We start from the raw sequence: 23171 nt of genomic DNA, 5'->3' as shown, positions 1-23171 counted from the left end.
CATGTACAGTGCTTAGAAAGTTCGATGAGTTATTTATCCTTGTACACTTGTCTTTAAGAAAATTAAAATCAAGAGAGAGAGGGAAACAAAAAGTAATTTGATACTTTACTAGTTACTTGAAAAAAGTAATCTGATTATGTAATTCGTGTTACATGTAATGCACTACCCCAACACTGCTAAAGAATGTTTGGAAATTGTTCTAAACAAGAAAGAGTTAATTGACAGGCCAGTTTAAGAAAATAAGGGCATTTGTTTTTTCTTCAGTTGTGAGTATTGTGTTAATATTTGGACTACATTTACTCTGTAGCAGCAAGAAGCTGGTGTACCTCAATGATTCTCACAGCAGTGATTATGCGGAGGTCTGTCTCCTGGTTCAGATGTTTCTGTACTGTTAACCAGGCAGTGTTCCTCAGGCTCTCCGGAAGCGTGATCCTCCGGCTGATCTGTGCCAAACCCTGAACCACACTGTACCGCAGCCTCCATTTGTCTTCATGCGCTACAAACACAGATATCTGTTTTACTTTTTGTCTTTATAATAGACGGTATAGTAGCCCATCTGGTAGCCCGAAAAAGTATTTGGACAGCAATTTTTTGCAAATAATTTTAGTAGATGTATGAAGTTAACACTGGTGTCCTGCAGTGCAGAGTAACCACAAGTGTAATAATTAACTTAATTTACAGGTGTAACAAAGAAACTTATATATGTGTATAAACTTATCACATAGACTTTTATTATATAATTGCACACTACCTCTAGTTCTGAGTATGATTTTAGTCTTGTGTAGACTTTGGCTGCGTCCGAAAGCTTAGGCAGCTGACTTGTTGCCTCGCTTTCTTATCAGGCAAAGACTTTGCAGGCAGCGTTTACACATGAAGGTACACTATATTGCCAAAAGTATTGGGACACCCCTCCAAATCATTGAATTCAGGTGTTCCAATTACTTCCATGGCCACATGTGTATAAGATCAAGCACCTAGGCATGCAGAGTGCTTCTACAAACATTTGTGAAAGAATGGGTCGCTCTCAGGAGCTCAGTGAATTCAAGTGTGGTACTGTGATAGGTTGCCAGCTGTGTAATAAGTCCATTTGTGAAATTTCCTCATTACTAAATATTCCACGGTCAACTGTTAGTGGTATCATAACAACGTGGAAGCAATTGGGAACAACAGCAACTCAGCCATGAAGTGGTAGGCCACATAAAATCACAGAGTGGGGTCAGCGCATGCTGAGGAGCACAGTGCGCAGAAGTTGCCAACTTTCTGCAGAGTCAATAGCTACAGACCTCCAAACTTCGTGTGGCCTTCAGATTAGCTCAAGAACAGTGCGTAGAGAGCTTCATGGAATGGGTTTCCATGGCCGAGCAGCTGCATCCAAGCCTTACATCACCAAGTGCAATACAAACCGTCAGATGCAGTACGCCACCACTGGACTCTAGAGCAGTGGAGAGCAGTTCTCTGGAGTGACAAATCACGCTTCTCTGTCTGGCATTTTCATGCTTGTGGGAGCAGTTTGGGGATGGCCCCTTCCTGTTCCAACATGACTGCGCACCAGTGCACAAAGCAAGGTCCATAAAGACATGGATGAGCGAGTTTGGTGTGGAGGAACTTGACTGGCCTGCACAGAGTCCTGACCTCAACCCGATAGAACAACATTGGGATGAATTAGAGCGGAGACTGTGAGCCAGGCCTTCTCGCCAACATCACTGCCTGACCTCACAAATGCGCTTCTAGAAGAATAGTCAAAAATTCCCATAAACACACTCCTAAACCTTGTGGAAAGCCTTCCCAGAAGAGTTGAAGCTGTTATAGCTGCAAGGGGTGGGCCAACTCCATATTAAACCCTACGGATTAAGAATGGGGTGTCATTAAAATTCATGTGCACATAAAGGCAGGTGTTCCAAAACTTTTGGCAATATAGTGTACCTCACTAAACTGACTTCAAACCTCTGAGGCAGCGTAAAAGTTTAATGATCTACAACACAATAGAGAGAGCTTTGGTGATAACTAAACAAATATTTAATTACTACAATATCAATTTCTCATTAGAAATGACATAAAAAGTGGAAAATGTTGGTCAAAACTGTATGTTTACACACAAACTGACCATCAACTTTCAGACGCCATCTTTATTTTAACTAAGCTGTTATGTAATGGAAGGATACATCTATGCTGCCTTCAGAAAATCGATCAGATGAAGGTATCTCAGGGGACAGGAAGTGAAGCTAACATTGGATTCGGATGTGCCTTGATGCCTTCCTACCTTGGAATGCAACCTCCGAAAGCAACATTTTTAAGCTTTCAGACACAGCCATTACGCATATTTCTGTCTAAAGAACTTACATTGTTTTAGCAAAGTTACAAGTCCTCCAGAATGTCTGCACGAAGAATTGATTGACTGCCCAGTGAGGGCTGTTTCCTTAATTTCACCATAGTAGCTGTTCTGGCAAATGTCAATCAAAATGGAGCAGTATATGTGCTCCAACTGCCACGGCCAGGATGCTTTTTGTGATGTAATTTCCTGCATAAACAAAATATAAATAATTAAATGCTTTCACAAAATGAGTATGATTTTGAGTAAACAAAGATAAGAACATTCTCATTCTCCAGATTTGTTACCAGAATCAATGATGCTGTTTATTAAGTCCAATCTTATTCAAAAATATATTAAAATGCAATTCATAAGTACATCTATATGTGTATCATCTTCTACGGTGAGTATGTTTTTAATTTCTGTTTCTCATTTCTAATTTCACTGCATATTAATATTTGAAAATCTTGTGGAAATAAAATCATAAAAATGATGGAAATGATGTCATTATCTTTATTTCGGACACTCTTGTCAGTGACCCACCAAAATGTTGTTCTAAACCCATATTACTTTCTGATTATCACTTTTGTTTGAACCATTCCTTAAAGTCATTCTGTCATCCCTCTGCTTTCTCATGCACCTGAGTGCTCTCTTGTGTTTGGACCATGTGAAGATTCATAAGGGTCTGAAGGCACAGCATGCTAGATTTGGCAGCCTCTCCCAGAATCATCAGTCCTAACCCACAGTCGACCCTGAGAACAGAGGAGGTAAAAAAGATGTTACTCTGGGATTTTAACCAACAGTTCCACCTATAAGCTGCTTACATAACATAAAAACCTGTGGAAAGTATCTCACAAACACACTTCACGCACCAGTTGTTTTGTTGAAGTTTATCACTCAGCAACATAAGCTGTTTGATCACTTGAGAGAGCTGAATGCCATTGTTTTGCACACAGCGATAGCCAAGAAGGCACTGCCTTAAGACCTGGTTAACACCACGCTTCTGTGCTTCCACAGAGAACTGTCAAACAAATAGAGTTTTCAATACAGTGAATTGTTCAGCATTCCCTTTCTGATATAATTGTCCTAGCCTTCAAACCTGCACTGAAGTGTCCTCGGTAAGTTTGAGACCACAAAGAACCTCCCCGACACGCAGCATGAAGTGAACAGAAAATAACATGTTCGGGAACTCTTGATAGCGTGTTTCACACTTCAACAGCTCTGTCAACAGATAAAGACAGCTGCAAACCTTATGCATTCCACTGATTCTTGCAACATTGGACAAAACATGTCCCAAAATTTTACCTGCCATTGGTTTTGACATTAGCAATACTTTGGAATCACCTCAGTCCATAACTCAATACATAATTTAAAAATATATAAATATATCATACATATAACAATTATGGAATCCCATTTTTGCCACCTAAGAAAAAAAAATCATGCGTTGTTAAAGGGTTAGTTCACCCAAAAATGAAAATTTTGTCGTTTATTACTTACCCTCATGCCGTTCCACACCTGTAAGACCTTTGTTAATCTTCAGAACACAAATTAAGATATTTTAGTTGAAATCCGATAGCTCCGTGAGGCCTGCATAGGGAGCAATGGACACTTCCTCAAGATTCATAAAGGTACTAAAAACATATTTAAATCAGTTCATGTGAGTACAGTGGTTCAATATTAATATTATAAAGAATATTTTTGGAGCACCAAAAAAAACTAAATAACGACTTATTTAGTGATGGCCGATTTCAAGACACTGCTTCAGGAAGATTCGGAGCACAGATGAATCAGTGTGTCGAATCTGCTGTTCGGAGCGCCAAAGTCACGTGATTTCAGCCATTGGCAGTTTGACACGCGATCTGAATCATGATTCGACACACCGATTCATTTATGCTCCGATGCTTCATGAAGCAGTGTTTTAGAATTGGCCATCACTAAATAAGTCGTTATTTTGTTTTTTTGGCGCTCCAAAAATATTCTCTTCGCTTTATAATATTAATATTGAACCACTGTACTCACATGAACCGATTTAAATATGTTTTTAGTACCTTTATGGATCTTGAGAGAGGAAGTGTCCATTGCTCCCTATGGAGGCCTTATTATGAAAATAATGTCATTTATTTCTCACCCTCATGTCGTTCCACACCTGTAAGACCTTCATTTATCTTCGGAACACAAATTAAGATATTTTTGATGAAATCCAATGGCTTAGTGAGGCCTGCATAGCCAGCAATGACATTTCCTCTCTCAAGATCCATTAATGTACTAAAAACATATTTAAATCAGTTCATGTAAGTACAGTGGTTCAATATTAATATTATAAAGCGATGAGAATATTTTTTGTGCGGCAAAAAAACAAAATAACGACTTATTTAGTGATGGCCGATTTCAAAACTCTGCTTCAGGAAGCTTCGGAGCGTTATGAATCTTCTGTGTCAAATTATGATTCGGATCGCGTATCAAACTGCTGAATTCACGTGACTTTGGCACTCCGAACCGCTGATTCGACACACTGATTCATTATGCTCTGAAGCTTCCTGAAGCAGTGTTTTGAAATCGGCCATCACTATATAAGTCGTTATTTAGATTTTTTGCCGCACAAAAAATATTCTCGTGGCTTTATAATATTAATATTGAACCACTGTACTCACATGAACTGATTTAGATGTGTTTTTAGTACATTAATGGATCTTGAGAGAGAAAATGTCATTGCTGGCTATGCAGGCCTCACTGAGCCATCGGATTTCAACTAAAATCTTAATTTTTGTTCTGAAAATGAATGAAGGTCTTACGGGTGTGGAACGGCATGAGGGTGAGTAATAAATGACATTATTTTCATTTTTGGGTGAACTAACCCTTTAAGTTATAGTTAAAAAAACTAAAAAAAGTTTAAAAATGGAGGTTAAAAATTATTTGACACTAATATGGAATTCTCTCTCTCTCATTCTCATGTTTTTATATAGTGTTAGAGCCGGGATCTCCTCTGAAGGACTGAGTACATTTGTGTTCGTGGACACAATCTTTGGAGAAGTTCATTTATTTCCAAAGGTGGACAAAAACAGTGTGTTGTCTTTTTTTTTTTTTTTTTATGAATTTAGAGGAGAACATTGATAATAAGAAGAAATGTTTCTTGAACAGTCTTCTTTCAAAAACATTAAGACACTTAAGTGCTTTTGGCCACTAGTGTACAATAATCAAATTTTGGAAATAGTGAAATGATTTTGAAAGTGGGGTTATGTGTCATGTTACCTAATGAGATTGAGAAAATAACTGTTTTGTCCTGTGTTGGACATTTCATTTTTGACTACTTAAAAATGTATTTATATTTTGCAGTTTTATGAATGTAATTTTTGATATTTAATTATAATATTTTTTTGACAATAAGCTAAACAACCATTGACTTTACATCATTTTATGTCATTTTATATTTTTAACACATCCTTTCCAGCATTGGCAGACTGTTTATTTTGTGATATATATGCAATGTTTTAAATAAAAAATAAAATGATATTTTGGAATAATTTTGTGTGAATTGTATCTCAGTAGTACTTAATTAAATTAATTCTATAATTAATTCTATATAAAAATTATGAAATCTATATTTAGGACAAATAATTACAGTAGTCCCTAGTGAAAAAAAAGTATACTAAGTATACTTGCAGCAAGACTAATTATTAGTATATTTCAAGTGTGTTAATGATTAGTTCATTTAAAGTGTGCTATTTTGAAACAACTAATTTTGTACTAAGTATATTTAAGTTGAAATTAAGTAGTATTAAAATACAACTTTAAGTATATTTAGTATACTTATGTGTGCTAAATTGGAACAACTTCAAGTATACTTAGTACACTTTAAGTATATGTCTGTGTAGGAATTAATTACATGCTTAATTAGTGATATTAAAGTGTACTTAAGTTGGGTTATAAGTATACTTTATTTGTGTTAAAAGTATATTTTTTTGTTATAATATACGTTGTATTATAAGTATACTTTATTTCTGTTATAAGTATACTTTTATTTGTGTTATAAGTATACTTTATTTCTGTTATGAGTACACTTTGTGTTATAAGTACACACTTTATTTGTGATTTAAGTACATTACAAAATAATTACGAGTGTCTTCAGAAAACACAAGCAATATACACTGAATATATTACTTTACAGGTAATAGTATATACTGTATGCTCAGTACCTTTGGCTTATTCCAAATATTAAACATTACACACTTTGCAGTCAATAACAATACACTTTGTATACACTTTGTACTTTGTATAATATAGTCAACATTTGAAGCGGATCAAAGCGGTCAGTCTGTGATGTCACTTGATTGAACTGGTCAGAATCCCCAAGATTGAGCGATGTATTGCGCTTTCAGTGTTTTATTAAATAAATTATACATTGCGACATTATACTTCACCTGAGTGACAGAGCGAGGGGATTCAGACGACGACCGTGACGTCAGCAGCTCTGATTGGCTGAAGGCAGTGAGCAACAAAATCTGATTGGTCACAGACCAAGTTGAAGAGACATTTGAATTCCGATAAGTTTAACCACTCGACATATTTTTTTCGCATTACTTCTGCTGCTGGTGTGTTGTTTAATATAGATTTGTGTGTACGATTGTAAAATGATTCTGCCAGTGTAAACTTAATAAACATTTACACATATTTGGAAATTGTATAGGCTACACTGCATATACTAAATGGGCTTGTAATGCATTCATACTGAAATAAATAGCACAAGTAATATAATGAATTCCAAGGATGAAGAAATAAACTTAAAAATATACTCAAATTTAACATTAGATACACTACAACTTCAGGATATTAAATAATGTATTTTTTAAATATACTTTCAGTGCATTGTTACAATGATCATTTTCAACACACTGTTAAAATATACCTCAAATATATTTTTATAAAGTGCAAATAAATACACTTTTAAAAAATAAACTGAACTTACACTTCAAGTATATTTTTCTAAAATATATTTTTAGAAAATATACTAAAGTACAATTATTTTAAAGTGTGTTAAAAGTTGCATTGTGAAAATATGATACTAATATACTTTTTATATATTTAATGATAGTACATTTTTGTTAGTATATTTGCAGTGTACTATAGAAAAAGGGAATATATTTAAAATACAATAAAGTATACTTTTTTTTCACTAGGGTTACTTTCTGAATCTTTATAGTCCGAAATGTCCATTCATTATAAACTCGATAGTACAGTTGGCAATACGAGGATGCGCAATGCTAGAGCTATGTAAACAGGGTGAGTGCTGTGTTCGTCTAGTCAATGACACTGACACCGCAAACCCAAGGTTTAGAAATGTACAGAGTAAAATGTCAGCTTATGAATACCCAGGATTAATTGTTAACCTGGGTAAATTATAAGCAGTGTGAAACGTGAAGCAAGAAAAGCCAGGATTCCATTTACCTGGGGTTTACAATGACCCAGGGTTAACTATTTCAAGTGTGAAAAGTCTTTGAGAGACATTACAAAAGATAAAAGGTCAGAGGAATATTACTGGAAAAAGAAGGGTTACATGGACCCACGTTAATATTAGAAAAGATTTCTAGCACTGGAGAGCACTAAACGGGAAGCCCTGAAAACGGATGCAGATGTTGCACTGTTTCTGCTTAAGTGTTATTGTTTGTCTGGAGCTGGTGTGCTGCTGGAGAACAAGGTTGCCAGGTTTTCACAACAAAACCTGCCCAATTGATTCTCAAAACTAGCCCAATCGCGTTTTTGGTGGGGTTCCCTGGTAAAATTCGGATCCCAGGGGCTAAATATGTTATTTGGGGGGTCGCTTCAACCCGCGGCGCGGCAACAGTGTAAAAGTGCCCCAATTCCGCGGGAAAACAGTGGACTTGACAACACTGCTAGTGACTAACATCAAACTCTTGCTTGTATATACTCGTGTGCTGCATGTTCATTTTTTGTTCTTCCTTGTCCTTCGTTCATCATCTTTGCTTTATTTTTTGCAAAGCATTATTTTGCTTCGCTTCAGCTATAATAAAGAGACAAACACTATTGCATTGCGTGTTTGTGCATTTTGGGGGCGGAACAATGAAAGGAGGGTGTGTTTGTTTGGTTTGATTCAAATATCAGCAGTGTTTCTCAGAAATCAATAAGGAATAAAATATTATTATTATTATTATTTAACTGTTTTACCAGAACAATTCAACCAATTCCTTGGTACATTAACTTTTATTATTATCAAAGAACTTGTATTATTATCTCAGCTTTTATTATCACAGCACTCAGAAATCTGTGATATAAACATTTTATTGTTTTGCAATAATGATTAAGTTGAGTCTCAAACCTTTTAAGCTGTGAAGATAGACTCTGCTTAGCTGATGTCCATTTAAATTACCAGTCAGTTGAAAGATGAACAGCCTCAGAGAGACCAAATAACCAAGCTGTAAAAAAAAAAAAAAAAAAAAAAAAAAAAAACTGTAAGCAGAACTATATATGGAAAAAAAAAAAAAAACATATATAAACTATTCAACTATTCAAACAACAGTTTTGATCAATATCTTTGCCAGGGCCATAATTCTGTAGCTACAGGCAGTAAAAAGCCTTCTTATTTATTAGAAAATAACTGAATAAATGTAATGGGGGAAATAACGTACTACGATTTTATGGCATTTTATTGTTAACTATTTTACCAATAAATTGTTGCCGTGTCCCTTGACTATTTTTTATATTGAAGTCAGTTATAAATATTAAAAATCACTTCAATGATCATATCTTATATATTTTTTTTAAGTGTTAGTGAATACATTTTTGTTTATTTTTGAAATACAAGAAGGTGTTCTAAGCATGGAACTTTGTATAAAAAAGTTTCAAAGTTTCAGCAATTACAGAATGACCCATGTTTAGTGATATTCATTGTTGTGTAGCACATACCTGCAGCATCTTCGTCTTATAAGAACTTGGAGGGTCCGACAGAGTTGTGTCAGAGCACAGGAAATAGTGGATTGACTCTGCCAGGTGGAACAGCACAGGGATCTGATCTGCATGAATGGGTGCATGGTCCAATGACATGACCAGGACATCCAGTGAATCTGAAAAAAATCATTGGCGTCATCTGTCATGTTTGTTTTTTCACTACCAAAATGAACCAAAAAGTAGCAAGTTAATATTATGTTTCTGGAAATGTATGTACCATAGTAATCTTTGAAGTACTTTGTAGTGTAACCATGGTATGAGAATACTGTAATTATTTAGTCTTAGCATGTCATAGCATTAAAGGATTAGTTCACTTTCAAATTAAAATTTCCTGATAATTTACTCACTACCATGTCATCCAAGATGTCCATGTCCTTCTCTCTTCAGTCGAAAAGAAATTAAGGTTTTTGATGAAAACATTCCAGGATTTTTCTCCATATAGTGGACTTCAATGGAGCCCAAACGGTTGAAGGTCAGTTTCATTGCAGCTTCAAAGCGTTCTACACGATTCCAGACAAGGAATAAGGGTCTTATCTAGAGAAACCACCGCTCATTTTCTTAAAAATAAATAAATAAATAAATAAATAATATAAGTTTTAGCAATAAATGCTCATCTTGAACTAGCTCTCTTCTTCTTCTTCTCTATTAGAATTCTGGCAGTGTAGACACTGCTAAGTGTATTACTGCCCTCCACAGGTCAAAGTTTGAACTAAATTGTTATATACTTGCACTAGAATATTGTATATGACAAACTTTAAACTGTGGAGGGCAGTAATACACTTAGAAGTGTCTACACTGCCGGAATTCTAATAGAGAAGAAGAAGAAGAAGAAGAAGAAGAGAGATAGTTCAAGATGAGCATTTATGGTTAAAACGTATAAAATAAAAAAATAAATACATTTTTTTTTAGAAAATGAGCAATGGTTTCTCTAGATAAGACCCTTATTTCTCATCTTGGATCACTGTAAACTGTAATTTTGACCTTCAACCGTTTGGGCTCCATTGAAGTCCAGTATATGGAGAAAAATCCTGGAATGTTTTCATCAAAAATCTTAATTTCTTTTCGACTGAAGAAAGAAAGACATGAACATCTTGGATGACATGGTGGTGAGTAAATTATCAGGAAATTTTAATTAGAAAGTGAACTAATCCTTTAACATCTAATACTACATCGCATCAACAAATGGTTCTCACTATGAATTCTATAACAGATTGTAACATGATTCTTTTGTAAAAGAAAATAGAAACTGTTCGTCGTTGACACACCATTTCTAACTTTTCCATTGCACAAGCTCAGCAGGAGAAGCTGCGTCCAGGCCGCGGGGAGATCAACATGTTTGCCTTCACCAACAGATGTGAATCCAGCACGACGCTGAGGACAAAATGAGAATTACTGGCAGTTCAGTCGAGTGCTTTCATCAATAGAGGTTTGTCTCCACCTTGTGGCTGGAGATTTCATTATAGTCAGGCGCTCTTTTCGAGGGTTCTTCTGAATTAATTTAGACCGATTTATTTCAATTAAACCAAATGATGAAGGAAACTAGTTGAATACCTTGCATCGACTAAGAAACACATCTGCGAGATTTTCATACTTTTCCTGCTCCTTTGAGCCTTGTGCCTGATTGTATTTATCAATGAAGCCTTCTGTTGTTTCAAATGGGTTTCTATAAAATAGGAAAATGTCATAGTCACTGTCAGTTTAATAATAATAATAATAAATTGTTAAATTGACGAATAGTTCATTTTGGCGTACGCACTACGCAGCAAAATAATAATATTTGTGATTCATTTGTTTAGATACCTTCTGACACTGGTGGTATTTCTTGGAGTATCACTTTCTTCGGCCCTTTTTCTGAAGCGTTTTTTGAAATCCTCTTGTTGAGACTGAGAAACTATTCCTAAATAATGTTTGATAGGAATTTTGACTATAGGCATACTGATGCGTTCAGCACAGTCTCGCACAACGCAGAAAGTCCACACTGTATACGGCAGTGACGTCCCTCTTCATGGTCGAAGTGTTGCTATGGCTACCTTGTCAACAACATTTTGCATAACTTACTTAAAATGAATATATATGCTAACTTTGTAGGAGCCGAATTCATTGCGCTGCCGAATAAAACCGAAAGCAATTCGTCACGCAAAAGTTCGTATAGTACTTATAAAAGCCCATTTCCGTCACCTAAAAGAAAATTGCTTTGGTAAATCATATGACATTAAAAGTCCTAATTATTAGACAATGAGTCAAGTCATATTCATGAAATAAAAAGTCGAAATTATGAGTTAAAACGTCGTTGTGACAAGAAAAGTCGAATTTTGTTCATAACATTTCTGCCATAATTTTGACTTTTTTTGTCAACTTCGACTCTATCTAATAGTATTTCATAATCTCGATTTTTTAATCTAATAATTGCGACTAGGTATGTTATAATTCTTTTTATGTCATAATTATGATTTACCAAAGCATGATTTTTTAACTGTGGCAGAAATGCAACGTATAAGAACTAAAATACACAACAACTTCTGCACGTGGACACCTTAAAATCTAGAGCGCCGCTGGTGTAGTGGTATCATGCAAGATTCCCATTCTTGCGACCCGGGTTCGATTCCCGGGCGGCGCATCATCTTTTTTTGTCAGAAAATCTGAATATTTCACTGAATTTTACCTAGTCGCTTACTGTTATGCTCTTCTAAACAATGCGAATACTGTAAATATATTTGTATTCAATTGACATTGCGGCGGGCAGACGCATTTTCAAAGCTTGCTTTTTGTGCGCTTTGTAGTTCGTACGCGCATGCGCTCATGCATTTCCGGTCCGGTTCCTCCGCCATCTTATGTCGCCTTTCCATTGTTCATAACTGGAGTCAGCCGAGGCGGCATTTCACATTTACTCTCATTATAACAGGTTTGGCAGAGAACAGAGAGGGTAACAACACTGGAAAGAGCAAGACACAGGCGGAACTCGAGATCATCTCAAAATCTACACAAGAGGATTTTCTCTCAGGGTTCGTTGTCTTAATTCGATCGGGAAAATATGATGGACGACGAGCAGCCCAAGACCCTGTACGTATACTGGTATTGTACGCCAACACGTTAGACGGACAACTTCATATCAGATCAAGTTATTCGTGCCATAGCTTTTTAAAAAGTACTTTCCGTTTTGTCATTTCGCTTAAGTCATTTCTAGCTCATACCAGTCTTGAGTGTAATGCTAAGGGAAATACAACCACAAAGCAGACGTGTACATTCTGTGTCCCAAACAAAAGCTCTGATTGCTGGAAAAAAGGATTCACTTTATATTTGGCGCTCAAGGCCGTTGGCCACAGGGCAGTCGTGTGATTTCAAAGCATTTCGTACACCATGTGCTAGTTATTGAGTTAATTTGGATAATTGCAGCAGGCCTGTTGAGGCCACAGCAGGGCCGCTCTCACACACTGCTGTCTTGTGTTTGAGTGTGTGAAGTTGCCTTGTACTTACTGAAAGCTCATTGTCGTTACGGAATTGCTAGACAAAGAACCCGTCTAGTGTATTCACTGACGTATTTGTAAAGCTTTACTTGTATAAATGCAGCATGCTTGTACAATTGACACACAGCCAGTGTGTACATACGGATTATAAATGTAAAAAATGTGCATATTTTGGTCATATCTGGCTTTTCGCCCGTCGTATCCGACAGTGTGAGAGCTTTTGTTGCTGGTCGCTCGCTGGTTCTGCGCTCGTGCGTGCTGTTTTGTCATCTCTTTGTTTCAAACCTGTCTACACGGTAATAAGCAACTCATTGCTGGATGACTAATAAGGTTTTTTAAGGTTAAGTAACGGCCCGCGGGTCCTCATGTCTGCCTAATTCCTTTGTAATGTAGATTAGTTGGATCATTGTAACCCAGGTACTTGAGATGGCACAGATTGCACGCATGGACCCCTGTAATTACTGTATCAAATTATAGATTTATATAAGTGTATCAGATCACTTATTGTCATGCCCTTACCCCCTTTTTTCAGGTATGTTGGAAACCTGTCTCGGGATGTGACAGAGGCCCTTATTATGCAGCTCTTTGGTCAGATTGGCCCTTGTAAGAGCTGTAAAATGATTGTGGATGTGAGTATATCTTTTGCTTATACAGTATTTAGATAGATGGATATTTTTAATGTATATGTTTAGCATTGATTTTTTATTTTATTTTTTTATTTCTTGCACCAGTAACTTGGTTTTTCATAGGTGTGAATCTTCACTTGCCTCATGGTTCGAATATGATTCAGAGGGTAACGATTCGATTATAAAACTATTCTCGATGCATCTATTTCTCCAATTTATTATTAATTACTATATTGATAACCACAATATAGCTCTTTTTGTTGTTTTATCTTTATTAAAAAAGAACGAAGAGGCAAATAAATGTTAGAATGAATACAATATAAGAGAGAGAAAATTAAACAGTTCTTTAAATTTCGTTTGACATATTTAACAAAGCATTCAAGTAAGAAATAATACAGAAATTGAATTATCAAATGTATAAATAATCACTATATAGATTTGTTCATTACAAATAAGTTGATTTATTATTAAAGCTACAAAAGTTATTCAGTCAAGATCAGTGAGTGATTCCCTCTTTTGTTGTTTGATTATCATTGACACAGACAGCAGCAGGTTTATTATATTAAGACCTAATACATGGATGTAATACTGCTTGCATTTACTTAAGACATAACCGACTGTTTGTGAATACTCGCCAAGACAGATAGTTTAAAATATAATTGTGTATCTCGCCATTCAAGCGCAATACACTGCTAAAGAATCATTCACATCAGCATTGTAAAAAAAGATATAAATATTTTTTAGATTATTGGGTCATTTATCTGCTACCTGTTTTTAAAACTAAATGTTCCATTAAAAATTGTGAGGGCTTTCGTTAAATTAGTTGCTGTAGTCTAATCACCCTCATATTTCCCGTCAGACGGCAGGTAACGATCCATACTGCTTTGTGGAGTTCTTCGAGCATAGGCACGCAGCGGCCTCACTTGCAGCCATGAATGGGCGTAAAATAATGGGTAAGGTAAGCTATCGTATCTACAGGGTGAGTTGGGCTGGGACGGGAGGGTGGAACAGTTCAAATGATCGGCAAAATGTATGTGAAGTAGAATTTACCACTTGATTCAGAGGTCAACATTGGCCTGTATACTGGATGTGCAATGTGAACTGAGAGGGAGATTTTGACATTTTTCATGTTGACCTGAAGTTTTTTTTTTTTTCTTTCCATGTTTCAGGCCATATAAATTTCATTATCGTTTACTCAGATTTGCCAAAATAATGATTAGTGACAATGCTACGTCATTCATAAGATCCAGCTCTGTGGCATGACCTTGACCCATGCTTTTGTTTTTCCATTGTTAAATGAAGCGCTTCCTTGAAATATGAATTTTACATATGCTAAAGCACAATGTCAAATTGATTTACAGCAACAATCATTACCACTTTTTTTTTTTTTTATTGTACGCAAGACAACATTACGAAAAAAAGCTTAAAACATTCTCTCATAGTCATGTCACCTCTTTTTAATTTTATGCTTAAAGAGGTTATGACATACACTACCGTTCAAAAGTTTAGGGCTGGTAAGATTTTGATGGTTTTGACAGAAGTATCTTATGCTTACCAATGCTGCTTTTGTTAAAAAAAATACAGTAAATCAGTCATTTTTAAATATTAGAATTTAACCAATTTTAATATATTTCTAAATGTAATGTATTCCTGTGATGGCAAAGCTGAATTTTCAGCATCGTTACTCCGGTCTTCAGTGTCACATGATCCTTCATAAATCTTTGATATGCTGATTTAGTGCCTGGAAAAACATTCCTTATCAATGTTGAAATCAGTTGTGCGACTGTATATTTTTGTGGTAACCATCAATTTTTATAGAAGATTCCAAAGAAGAGTATTTAACACAGCAAGCTTTTGTATAAGTTTCAGTCTTTAGTGTCACTTTTGATCAATTTGATGCATCCTTGCTGAATAAAGTATTCATTTCTTCCAAAAAAAGTTATTGACTCCAAACTTTTGAGCAGTAGTGTATATTCGATGATATACCTTCAAATATCTAGAATTTTAATCCACAAGTCTATTTCCACAAGATTATACTTTAGAGGCAAATTAAGCATCTTATGCCTATTCAGTACAAAATATTTTATCCTCAACAGGTAATGAAGGACCATTTGAGGAGTAATACAAGTTGGTAATTTCACTTGTTTTGTAAGTCCCTTGTTATTTGGACCTTTTTACTACCAAGATTTTGATATTCAAATAAGTTCTCACTTGGACAGTGAAGTGTGAAATGAGTATCGTCAGGTCTCCCTCCTCTCTGCTGTACATTCAGACCTCCATTGTGTTAAGGAGAGTGATTTATTGCCAGATAAGTAGAGAGTAGCGACTTGAACATGTCTTTATCATTTCTAACCTTTCTTTCAATCTTTTCCTCCCTATACCCCTCTCCTAGGAGGTAAAGGTCAACTGGGCTACATCACCAAGCAGCCAGAAAAAAGACACAAGCAGTGAGTTGCTTTCTATCTCCCTTAAGGCCAGATATCATCTGATTAATAGACCTGGCCCATACATAGATCTGTCACTAATTTATACCTACTGAATGTCTGAATTATTACAAATGAGGTGTCAATCCAAGTAACTCTTGTCTGGTGCTCTTTAGATCACTTCCACGTCTTTGTTGGAGACCTCAGTCCAGAAATTACCACTGATGATATCAGAGCTGCCTTTGCACCCTTTGGAAGGATATCGTAAGTGACATGATGCATTTTGAATAAAGAAAACCCCTTTTTCCACCCCCAATGAATTCAACTTCTTTGAGTCATTGGGTTTGTTTAAAGGTGCCATAGAATTGAAAATTGAATTTACCTTGGAATAGTTGAATAACAAGAGTACATGGAAATTACATACAGCGAGTCTCAAACACCTCCTTTCCTCCTCCTCATGTAAATCTCATTTGTTTAAAAGACCTCCGAAGAACAGGCGAATCTCAATATAACACAGACTGTTACGCAACAGTTTCTTACTGTATTCACGGAGACAAGAGCCGTCATTATTTTCATTATTAAACACATGCAGTCTGTATAATTCATAAACACAACTTCATTCTTTATATATCTCTCCAACAGTGTGTAATGTTAGTTTTAGCCCGTTAGCCACGGAGCATAGCCTCAAACTCATTCAGAATCAAATGTAAACATCCAAATAAATACTATACTTACATAATCGGGTATGCTGCATGACGAACCCTTTGTAAAGATCCATTTTCAGGGTTAAATTAGCTGTGTGAACTTTATGCAATGTATTATAGAGTCGCGAGCTTGGGGGCGGGGAGCGTGAGCATTTAAAGGGGAAGCGTGCTGAATCGGCGCATATTTAATGATGCCCCAAAATAGGCAATTAAAAAAATCTATGGGGTATTTTGAGCTGAAATTTCAGACACATTCAGGGGACACCTTAGACTTGTATTACATCTTGTGAAAAAACATTCTATGGCACCTTTAAACAATTGTACTCTAATAAAGCCAGTAACATGTAAGATCATGTAAATGCCTTTAACTCTTTCGCCTTTTAATCAAGAAATATATACGGATCATGTATCATATGAGATCATATGCGTGTAAAGCAGATTTTTGCCTATTACCCCATTTTCGGTTTGGATTTATAACTCAGTGGTGCCATTTTATTAAATATGCACACATCTGATTTGCTTTGTTAAATAGTCTAGTATTTAATCTCATGGAAATGGTTTACTGTCACTGTCCGTTTTTTTTCTTATGAACACTTAAAATGGTTTTCTTTTGAGCAGTTTTTCAATAGCCATCGGTGTTTTGCACATTTATAACATGTGATGACTTTTCCCTCAGTTATGTGTTTAAAAAAACATTAAATCACAAGTATTGACATTTTCCATTTAAATTGCCTCTCTGTACTCAACACTCAACTGTTGCTTTTTTTTTCCTCAGAGATGCACGTGTAGTGAAAGACATGGCGACGGGGAAGTCAAAAGGCTATGGTTTTGTTTCGTTCTTCAACAAATGGGTGAGTCACAATCCTAACATCAGGAAATGCAGGTTTTTGATTAGGCAGAACCAGGGTGTGGAACATCTGCATTTGAATACAAATCCCAGAGGCTTCTGTTGTGCTGATGTTCTTGTTGCGCTGGTTGTTGGCAGGATGCAGAGAATGCCATTCAGCAGATGGGAGGTCAGTGGTTGGGCGGCAGGCAGATCAGGACTAATTGGGCTACAAGAAAACCCCCAGCGCCTAAAGCCACCTATGAAAGTGAGTATTCGTATTCATTTGCAGACATCTCCACTCCTTTTCATCAGGAGAAAACTAGCTGCCATCATGAAACCCCTACCTAACTTATGCTAAAAATGCTGATTCTGTCAAACAAGAAAATATTGTCATTTACTTTAAACTTTGTTCCAACATCTAGAGTGCTTTTTTCATTATGGTGACTTAGGCTGTTGAGCTCTAAACTTTGCTTAATCGAAGTCATCCACAAAGTCAAATCTCATATATTGTTCTAAAATGGCATGTCAAAACATGTCACTCTGTGTTTAGCGTTAATGATGAGACTTGCAAGAACGTGTTTGTCATTACGTCAATCCTGGTGCAGTGTGTCTTTATAGAAGTGTGTAATAGAAATCTACAGCAAAATGGATCTTATCTTTGAATGTCTTATCTGAAACTTATCTGAAATTTTCTGCAGTATCGACACACCGATACCAGCTGCTCGTTCTCGCTTTCTTCTCTCCAGCTGTGAATTGACACATACCCACCTATTCTCTCTCTCTCATCTCATTTTGCCCAATTGAATTGTGCTTGTATTGAGCATAATTTTAGTCATTCCGACAGGTTTCTCGCTCACATCAAAAGCGTGCGCACCACTGATCTATATAAGTGGTGCTCTCCTAAAGCCGCCTCTCAAACAGCTCGCGAGAACCAAATTGACTTTTTTACGGCTTATTGTGCTAAAAAGGGTCAAATGCATAACAAATTGTTAAAATGCCCGTCTTCCTGAATATTCATCTTAATACAGTCAGTTTTGGAATGTAAATAGTTGAGAGAAAATGCATGTTGTGTAACAGTATATTGGCTTTGTGCATAAGCTCTTAAAGTGACAGCAGGCTAATAAACTTGCTGCAGTTTGTGATGTTAAGAACAAAAGACAGAGAAAGGCTCGCTGCTCTTGACTAAACTTTTGTAACTTTAATTGTAATCATTAGTTTCGAATACTTTTGATTACTTTATTTTCCTTATTTCTTACCTGAATAATACTGTTAGACTCACTCTTCAATATTCTGTTATTTATTTGTGCTGTCATTTGCAGTTTATTACATTTTACTGTTGTCTTTTTTTTTCTTGTTTGTAAATGTAGTTCAACGATTCAAATAAAGCCTCCCTGTGCTATTTGTTAGCTACTGCAACAAAATTACCCAAATTATCAAAAAATTGAGATGACAAATTATCTGTATGACTGTGGTATTGAATAACAATATTTTTCAAGGTATCATATCAAAGTTGGGAATTCCAGTATCGTGACAACACTATGAACTTGAAAAATACAGAGACCTATAAAGGTTAATCAGCTTTTCTTTCATTTCACAGCAAACACCAAGCACTTGTCGTTTGACGAAGTAGTGAACCAGTCCAGCCCCAGCAACTGCACTGTCTATTGTGGTGGAGTCACTACAGGCCTTACAGGTGAGTGTTTGTGCAGTCTGTGTAACCATTTTGAACTCAAGCTAATTCTAATGGAAAATAATTTTTATAATGTGCTGCTCTTCTCTTTTTGCCGAAGAACAACTCATGAGACAGACCTTTTCCCCTTTTGGCCAAATAATGGAAATTCGAGTGTTCCCAGACAAAGGCTACTCGTTTGTGAGGTATGTTTGTTATTCAAGTGAAATGTGGTGGTTACACATCCTAACTGCAAAGGCTGATGTAACGCTCTTAATTTCTGTAGGTTCAACTCTCATGAAAGCGCAGCTCACGCGATAGTGTCTGTTAATGGCACGTCCCTAGAAGGTCACCTAGTGAAATGTTACTGGGGTAAAGAGACTACGGACATGGTGAGCCCCATGCAGCAGGTGCAGGTACCCCAGGTGAGCAGTAATATGTTTTCCTCCCCTGTTTTATTCTGATGAAAGTTTAGAAATGTTCCAGCAAAATATAAAGTGGTAGAGTGGAATTGCTGCTTGCGAAGTACTGTTGCAAACACAATGAGAATAAGTATATGAGTAAAAGTAAATCTTGGACACATGATTTATGTTCTGTATTTTTCTGATCTTAAAGCAGAACAAAGTTGGTTTCGCGGCACAGCCATACGGCCAGTGGGGACAGTGGTACGGTAACGCACAACAAATTAGTCAGTATGTCCCTAACGGCTGGCAGGTACCTACTTATGGCGTGTACGGACAGGCCTGGAACCAACAGGGCTTCAAGTAAGTCTACAGATCTTCATGCCTCCATTTCGCTTAATTTTAAAAGGCTTTTACTTGTAGTCTAATTCACTGGTTTTATTAAAAATAAAAGAGACGTTACTGGTAAAATGGTAGGTTAGGTATATATGTATGTGTATATTATATAATGAAATAAATAAGAATTTTTTAAACGGTATGAAAATTTACTTTATGAAATAAATGTAAAATAAGCAATTTCTTGATTCTGTAATCCTATTATAGTATTTATCACAAAGAAATTGTAAAAAGCACGCATAAAAAGGAAATACACCATACTAAGTTTGAGAATAAAAGTACACAATAAGCAGTGTACCTGCAAAGTCTCTATGCACTGGGCATCATATTTTCTCAAATATAGAGCAAGCAATTCTAATTTTACATAGTACACAGTGAATATGACAGCGACCAACTGGATATAGCACAGCATAGTTTGAAATCAAGGATTTGGAGTTTGTCGGTTGTGGGTGTCCAGTGACGACAGGACAAATATGAGAGTATTATTGCTGTAGCCTTTCTATTACTAATAATGCTACTTTATATACCGTTTACTTTCTTTCTAACATGTCAAAAAATACCAAACAAGATAACTCAGAACTAATGAAATTGAGTACATGAGTTTTTTCTTTTTTTCCCCATAGTTGTTCAGCTAAAATAATAATAATTTGACTACAAATGGCTCTTTATGTGTGTAGTATCTATAAAAATTGTTAAATCTAATTCAAGAATCACTGATTTCTACATAGCGTTTAGGGGCACGTGTATCTGAAATCAGTCTTAGCACACAAGCAGTGTGCAAAAAAAAGTGGGCAATCATTCAAATGAGTGCTTTTACAGACACCACCAAGTAAATTGGTGGAAAATGTATGAAGACTCTGGTCAACCTTTCCACTCAAGCTATTTTAGTTGCAGGCTCCCTAACCCTTACAGAATGTAGATTTGAGGTTTATAACAGCTGCTTTTTATTGCTTAAGTTTGATGTTCTCTTATGTTTATGATGAATGTAGATCACATTTATTAACAATGTTTATACAGAGCAGTTTGGTTATTATAACTCCTAAGATGTTAATCCATCTTGGATAAATGTTTTTAGCATTTTAATTTAGATTAATTCTACATGCAGTTCTTGAAACTTCTAGAATCACAAAATAAACTGGTTAATATCAGTAATCCCATTTTATCTTAAAGTCTGAAAACATGCAGCTTTGTCATTTACAGCAGAAATACCACATTATCTTTGAATGTTGTGTTGGAAAATGGAGAGCCTTTGAGTCAAAAAGTTTGAACCAATAGTAGTCTAAAGCAGGGCTTTTTATCATTTAGCTACCACAGATTCCAAAATATGATCAATATGAGAGACCACCATCCTAAAATGAAAGACATCTATATAGTTTCTGATATAAAGACCCAATTGCATGTTGAGTCCCAAGCAGAAGTGACTTAAATTGCTCTCTTCTTTCCCACCAACTAACAGCTACTTTGTTTTGTAGTCACTTACAGGCTGGCGCTGGGTGGCCTGGCGTGAGTGCCGTGAGTAACGGAGGCGTAGTGGAGCCTGCGCAGGGAGTCAATGGAACCGTGCTAGCCAACCAGTCCAGCATGGGCACTGCGGGATACCACACACACTGATGGGCCGATGGACAACTCTAGCACTCCACTGCGGCCGCAGCAGGGATCTCTACACATGACCCCCACCCCATTCTCAAACACCCATCAAGATGCCTGGCCTAGGGAGGGGGGTGTGCCATTTTCTTTTTTTTTTTTTTTTTTTTTCTCCCCCTGACCCTCCCCACCCTCCACCTGTAATTTTTTTTTTTTCTTGTTTGAGACTTTTTGAGGCAGATCTTGCTCATTGTGGGGTCTTGAGTTGCCCTACACTGGGATTAAACCACACATCCTGATACAAACGTATTCAGACACATTAACACACACCCACATAAATCCACAAGTCTTCGGCCTGGTGTCCGACTGACTTATTCGGAGAGGACTATGCCATTTTTAACTCAAAGTACTATAAATGAATAAAATCAACAATAACTGCAACTTTTCCATTTTGCTTTTTTTGGTTTGTTTAGAGCGATTTCAGCTGCTGATTTTGTAATATATGAAGCTTTGCCTTTTTCTTTTCTTTTTTTTTTTGGACTTGCCATTTTAAAAGCAAAATTGTTTTGTTGAGAGGAGCGATGACACCAACGAATCGTGTGAAATGTCAACGTTTTTTGTGTTTATAAAATGAATAAAATGGATGTCAACTGTTGTATTTTTTTAATTAGACATTCAATTTGTCAAACTAAACCAATTGCAGGGATGACTGCCACATTTTTTTCCTTAAAGGCAGATGAATATTGCACAATATTAATACGTTTTCACAAGAATTTGATGTTACGCAAATTTTAGGTATTTTAAATTGTTTTGCATTCCACTTTTTTTGAGGGCTTACAAGTACAGTATACCATTCTGTATGTAAATAACCAAACTGTGTTTAACTGTTGGGACGCTATATAAAGATAATTCAGATGTTGATTATGGATGCTTGCTTGCTTGCTTTTTTGTAGGTAGATGGGAGGGAGGGAGGAAATGGGTTTGGGCTTCATCGCATCTATTCTTCGGCATTAGCGGCGCTGTTAAATGCTGGTCCATACGGTTTTAAGGATTCTTCCAGAGAACTTTTGGAGAAGAATTTGCTGACTCGTGCTGCAACGAACATTTTGTTAGAATTGCAATTAATTCTGTGTATAAAATTTAAACGTTTTTTTAAAAATGAAGTATTTAGTATCAAGACGAGAAACCTGAATGGATCAGAATTTTGCACTGTTGCCCATTGGAGTTTTAATACACGAGACCAATTGTGTTGCCTTATTTGAGTTGTTTTCATTTGAAGAAACTGATGATCATTAAACATAGGCAGTGCCTACGAATAAATTGAGACCTTGTGTTTTGAGGATTTTTTTAAAAAATAATGTTCATCTTACTATTGTGTTCTTGCTTTGTCCCATTAAAATGCAGATGCAAACCAACATTTTTGTCTGCCCTGTTATGTTGTCTTACTCTACCTTGTGTAGGTTTACTAGTTTAGGCAAAATTGTTGGTTGTGGTGGAAATTATGACATAATATTGCTTAAATATTGATAGAAATCATGACCACACAAGTAATAAAATGTTTTATTTTTATTTATGTGTTTAGGTTATAGTTATATGTAGTCATGCAAGATACAGTATATAGGTATGTTTTTAATATGGAATATATGGGCAAAGGTAAAACAAAATCTGTTCATGATGGTATCTGATTCTGATTCTACCTGTAGGAAAAAATAAAGGAATAAAAGGTTTCATAATATTAAAAAAGTAAATAAAAAAAACATTATTATATAAGAGCTAGTATAATTATTATACATAACTACTGCAG

General features: G+C 36.0%; 2 protein-coding genes and 1 non-coding gene across 8 annotated transcripts in view; 2 read left to right on the top strand and 1 right to left on the bottom strand.

The window, feature by feature from the left end:
- The window catches only part of tmem232 (transmembrane protein 232), a 52891-nt gene extending 41499 nt beyond the window's left edge, over positions 1-11392 (bottom strand). The window contains exons 1-10 of one of the 5 annotated variants that reach the window (XM_048189985.1): positions 11072-11392; positions 10823-10934; positions 10537-10642; positions 9230-9387; positions 8643-8739; positions 3408-3529; positions 3181-3329; positions 2949-3060; positions 2341-2518; positions 327-496 (exon numbers count right to left, since the gene is read on the bottom strand). In XM_048189985.1, coding sequence (XP_048045942.1) covers positions 327-496; positions 2341-2518; positions 2949-3060; positions 3181-3329; positions 3408-3529; positions 8643-8739; positions 9230-9387; positions 10537-10642; positions 10823-10934; positions 11072-11205 — 1338 coding nt within the window. In that variant the 5' untranslated portion in view covers positions 11206-11392. The remainder of the gene's footprint in view (positions 1-326; positions 497-2340; positions 2519-2948; positions 3061-3180; positions 3330-3407; positions 3530-8642; positions 8740-9229; positions 9388-10536; positions 10643-10822; positions 10935-11071) is intronic. The other 4 variants (XM_048189982.1, XM_048189983.1, XM_048189986.1 and 1 more) reach the window with 4 other exon arrangements.
- Positions 11393-11817: 425 nt separating this feature from the next.
- trnag-ccc lies at positions 11818-11888 on the top strand. The gene has a single exon. It is a non-coding gene; the product is annotated as a tRNA-Gly (tRNA).
- Positions 11889-12055: 167 nt separating this feature from the next.
- tia1 (TIA1 cytotoxic granule-associated RNA binding protein) lies at positions 12056-22782 on the top strand. Of its 2 annotated transcripts, none has more exons than XM_048189989.1 (12): positions 12056-12331; positions 13268-13364; positions 14221-14319; positions 15754-15808; positions 15961-16048; positions 17264-17339; positions 17474-17582; positions 18915-19010; positions 19108-19192; positions 19273-19411; positions 19605-19750; positions 21256-22782. In XM_048189989.1, the coding sequence occupies exons 1-12, from the start codon at positions 12303-12305 to the stop codon at positions 21392-21394; spliced, it is 1158 nt and encodes a 385-aa protein (XP_048045946.1). In that variant the 5' UTR covers positions 12056-12302; the 3' UTR covers positions 21395-22782. The 2 variants fall into 2 exon arrangements, with proteins under 2 accessions (XP_048045946.1, XP_048045945.1); XM_048189988.1 differs by having other exon boundaries at positions 19602-19750.
- Positions 22783-23171: the final 389 nt, after the last annotated feature.

This window comes from Megalobrama amblycephala, linkage group LG4 (assembly GCF_018812025.1).
Source record: "Megalobrama amblycephala isolate DHTTF-2021 linkage group LG4, ASM1881202v1, whole genome shotgun sequence".
In the NCBI taxonomy this organism is placed as follows: Eukaryota; Metazoa; Chordata; class Actinopteri; order Cypriniformes; family Xenocyprididae; genus Megalobrama; species Megalobrama amblycephala.
The sequence above is the reverse complement of the archived record's forward strand: the minus strand, read 5'-3'. Positions and strand labels throughout refer to the sequence as shown.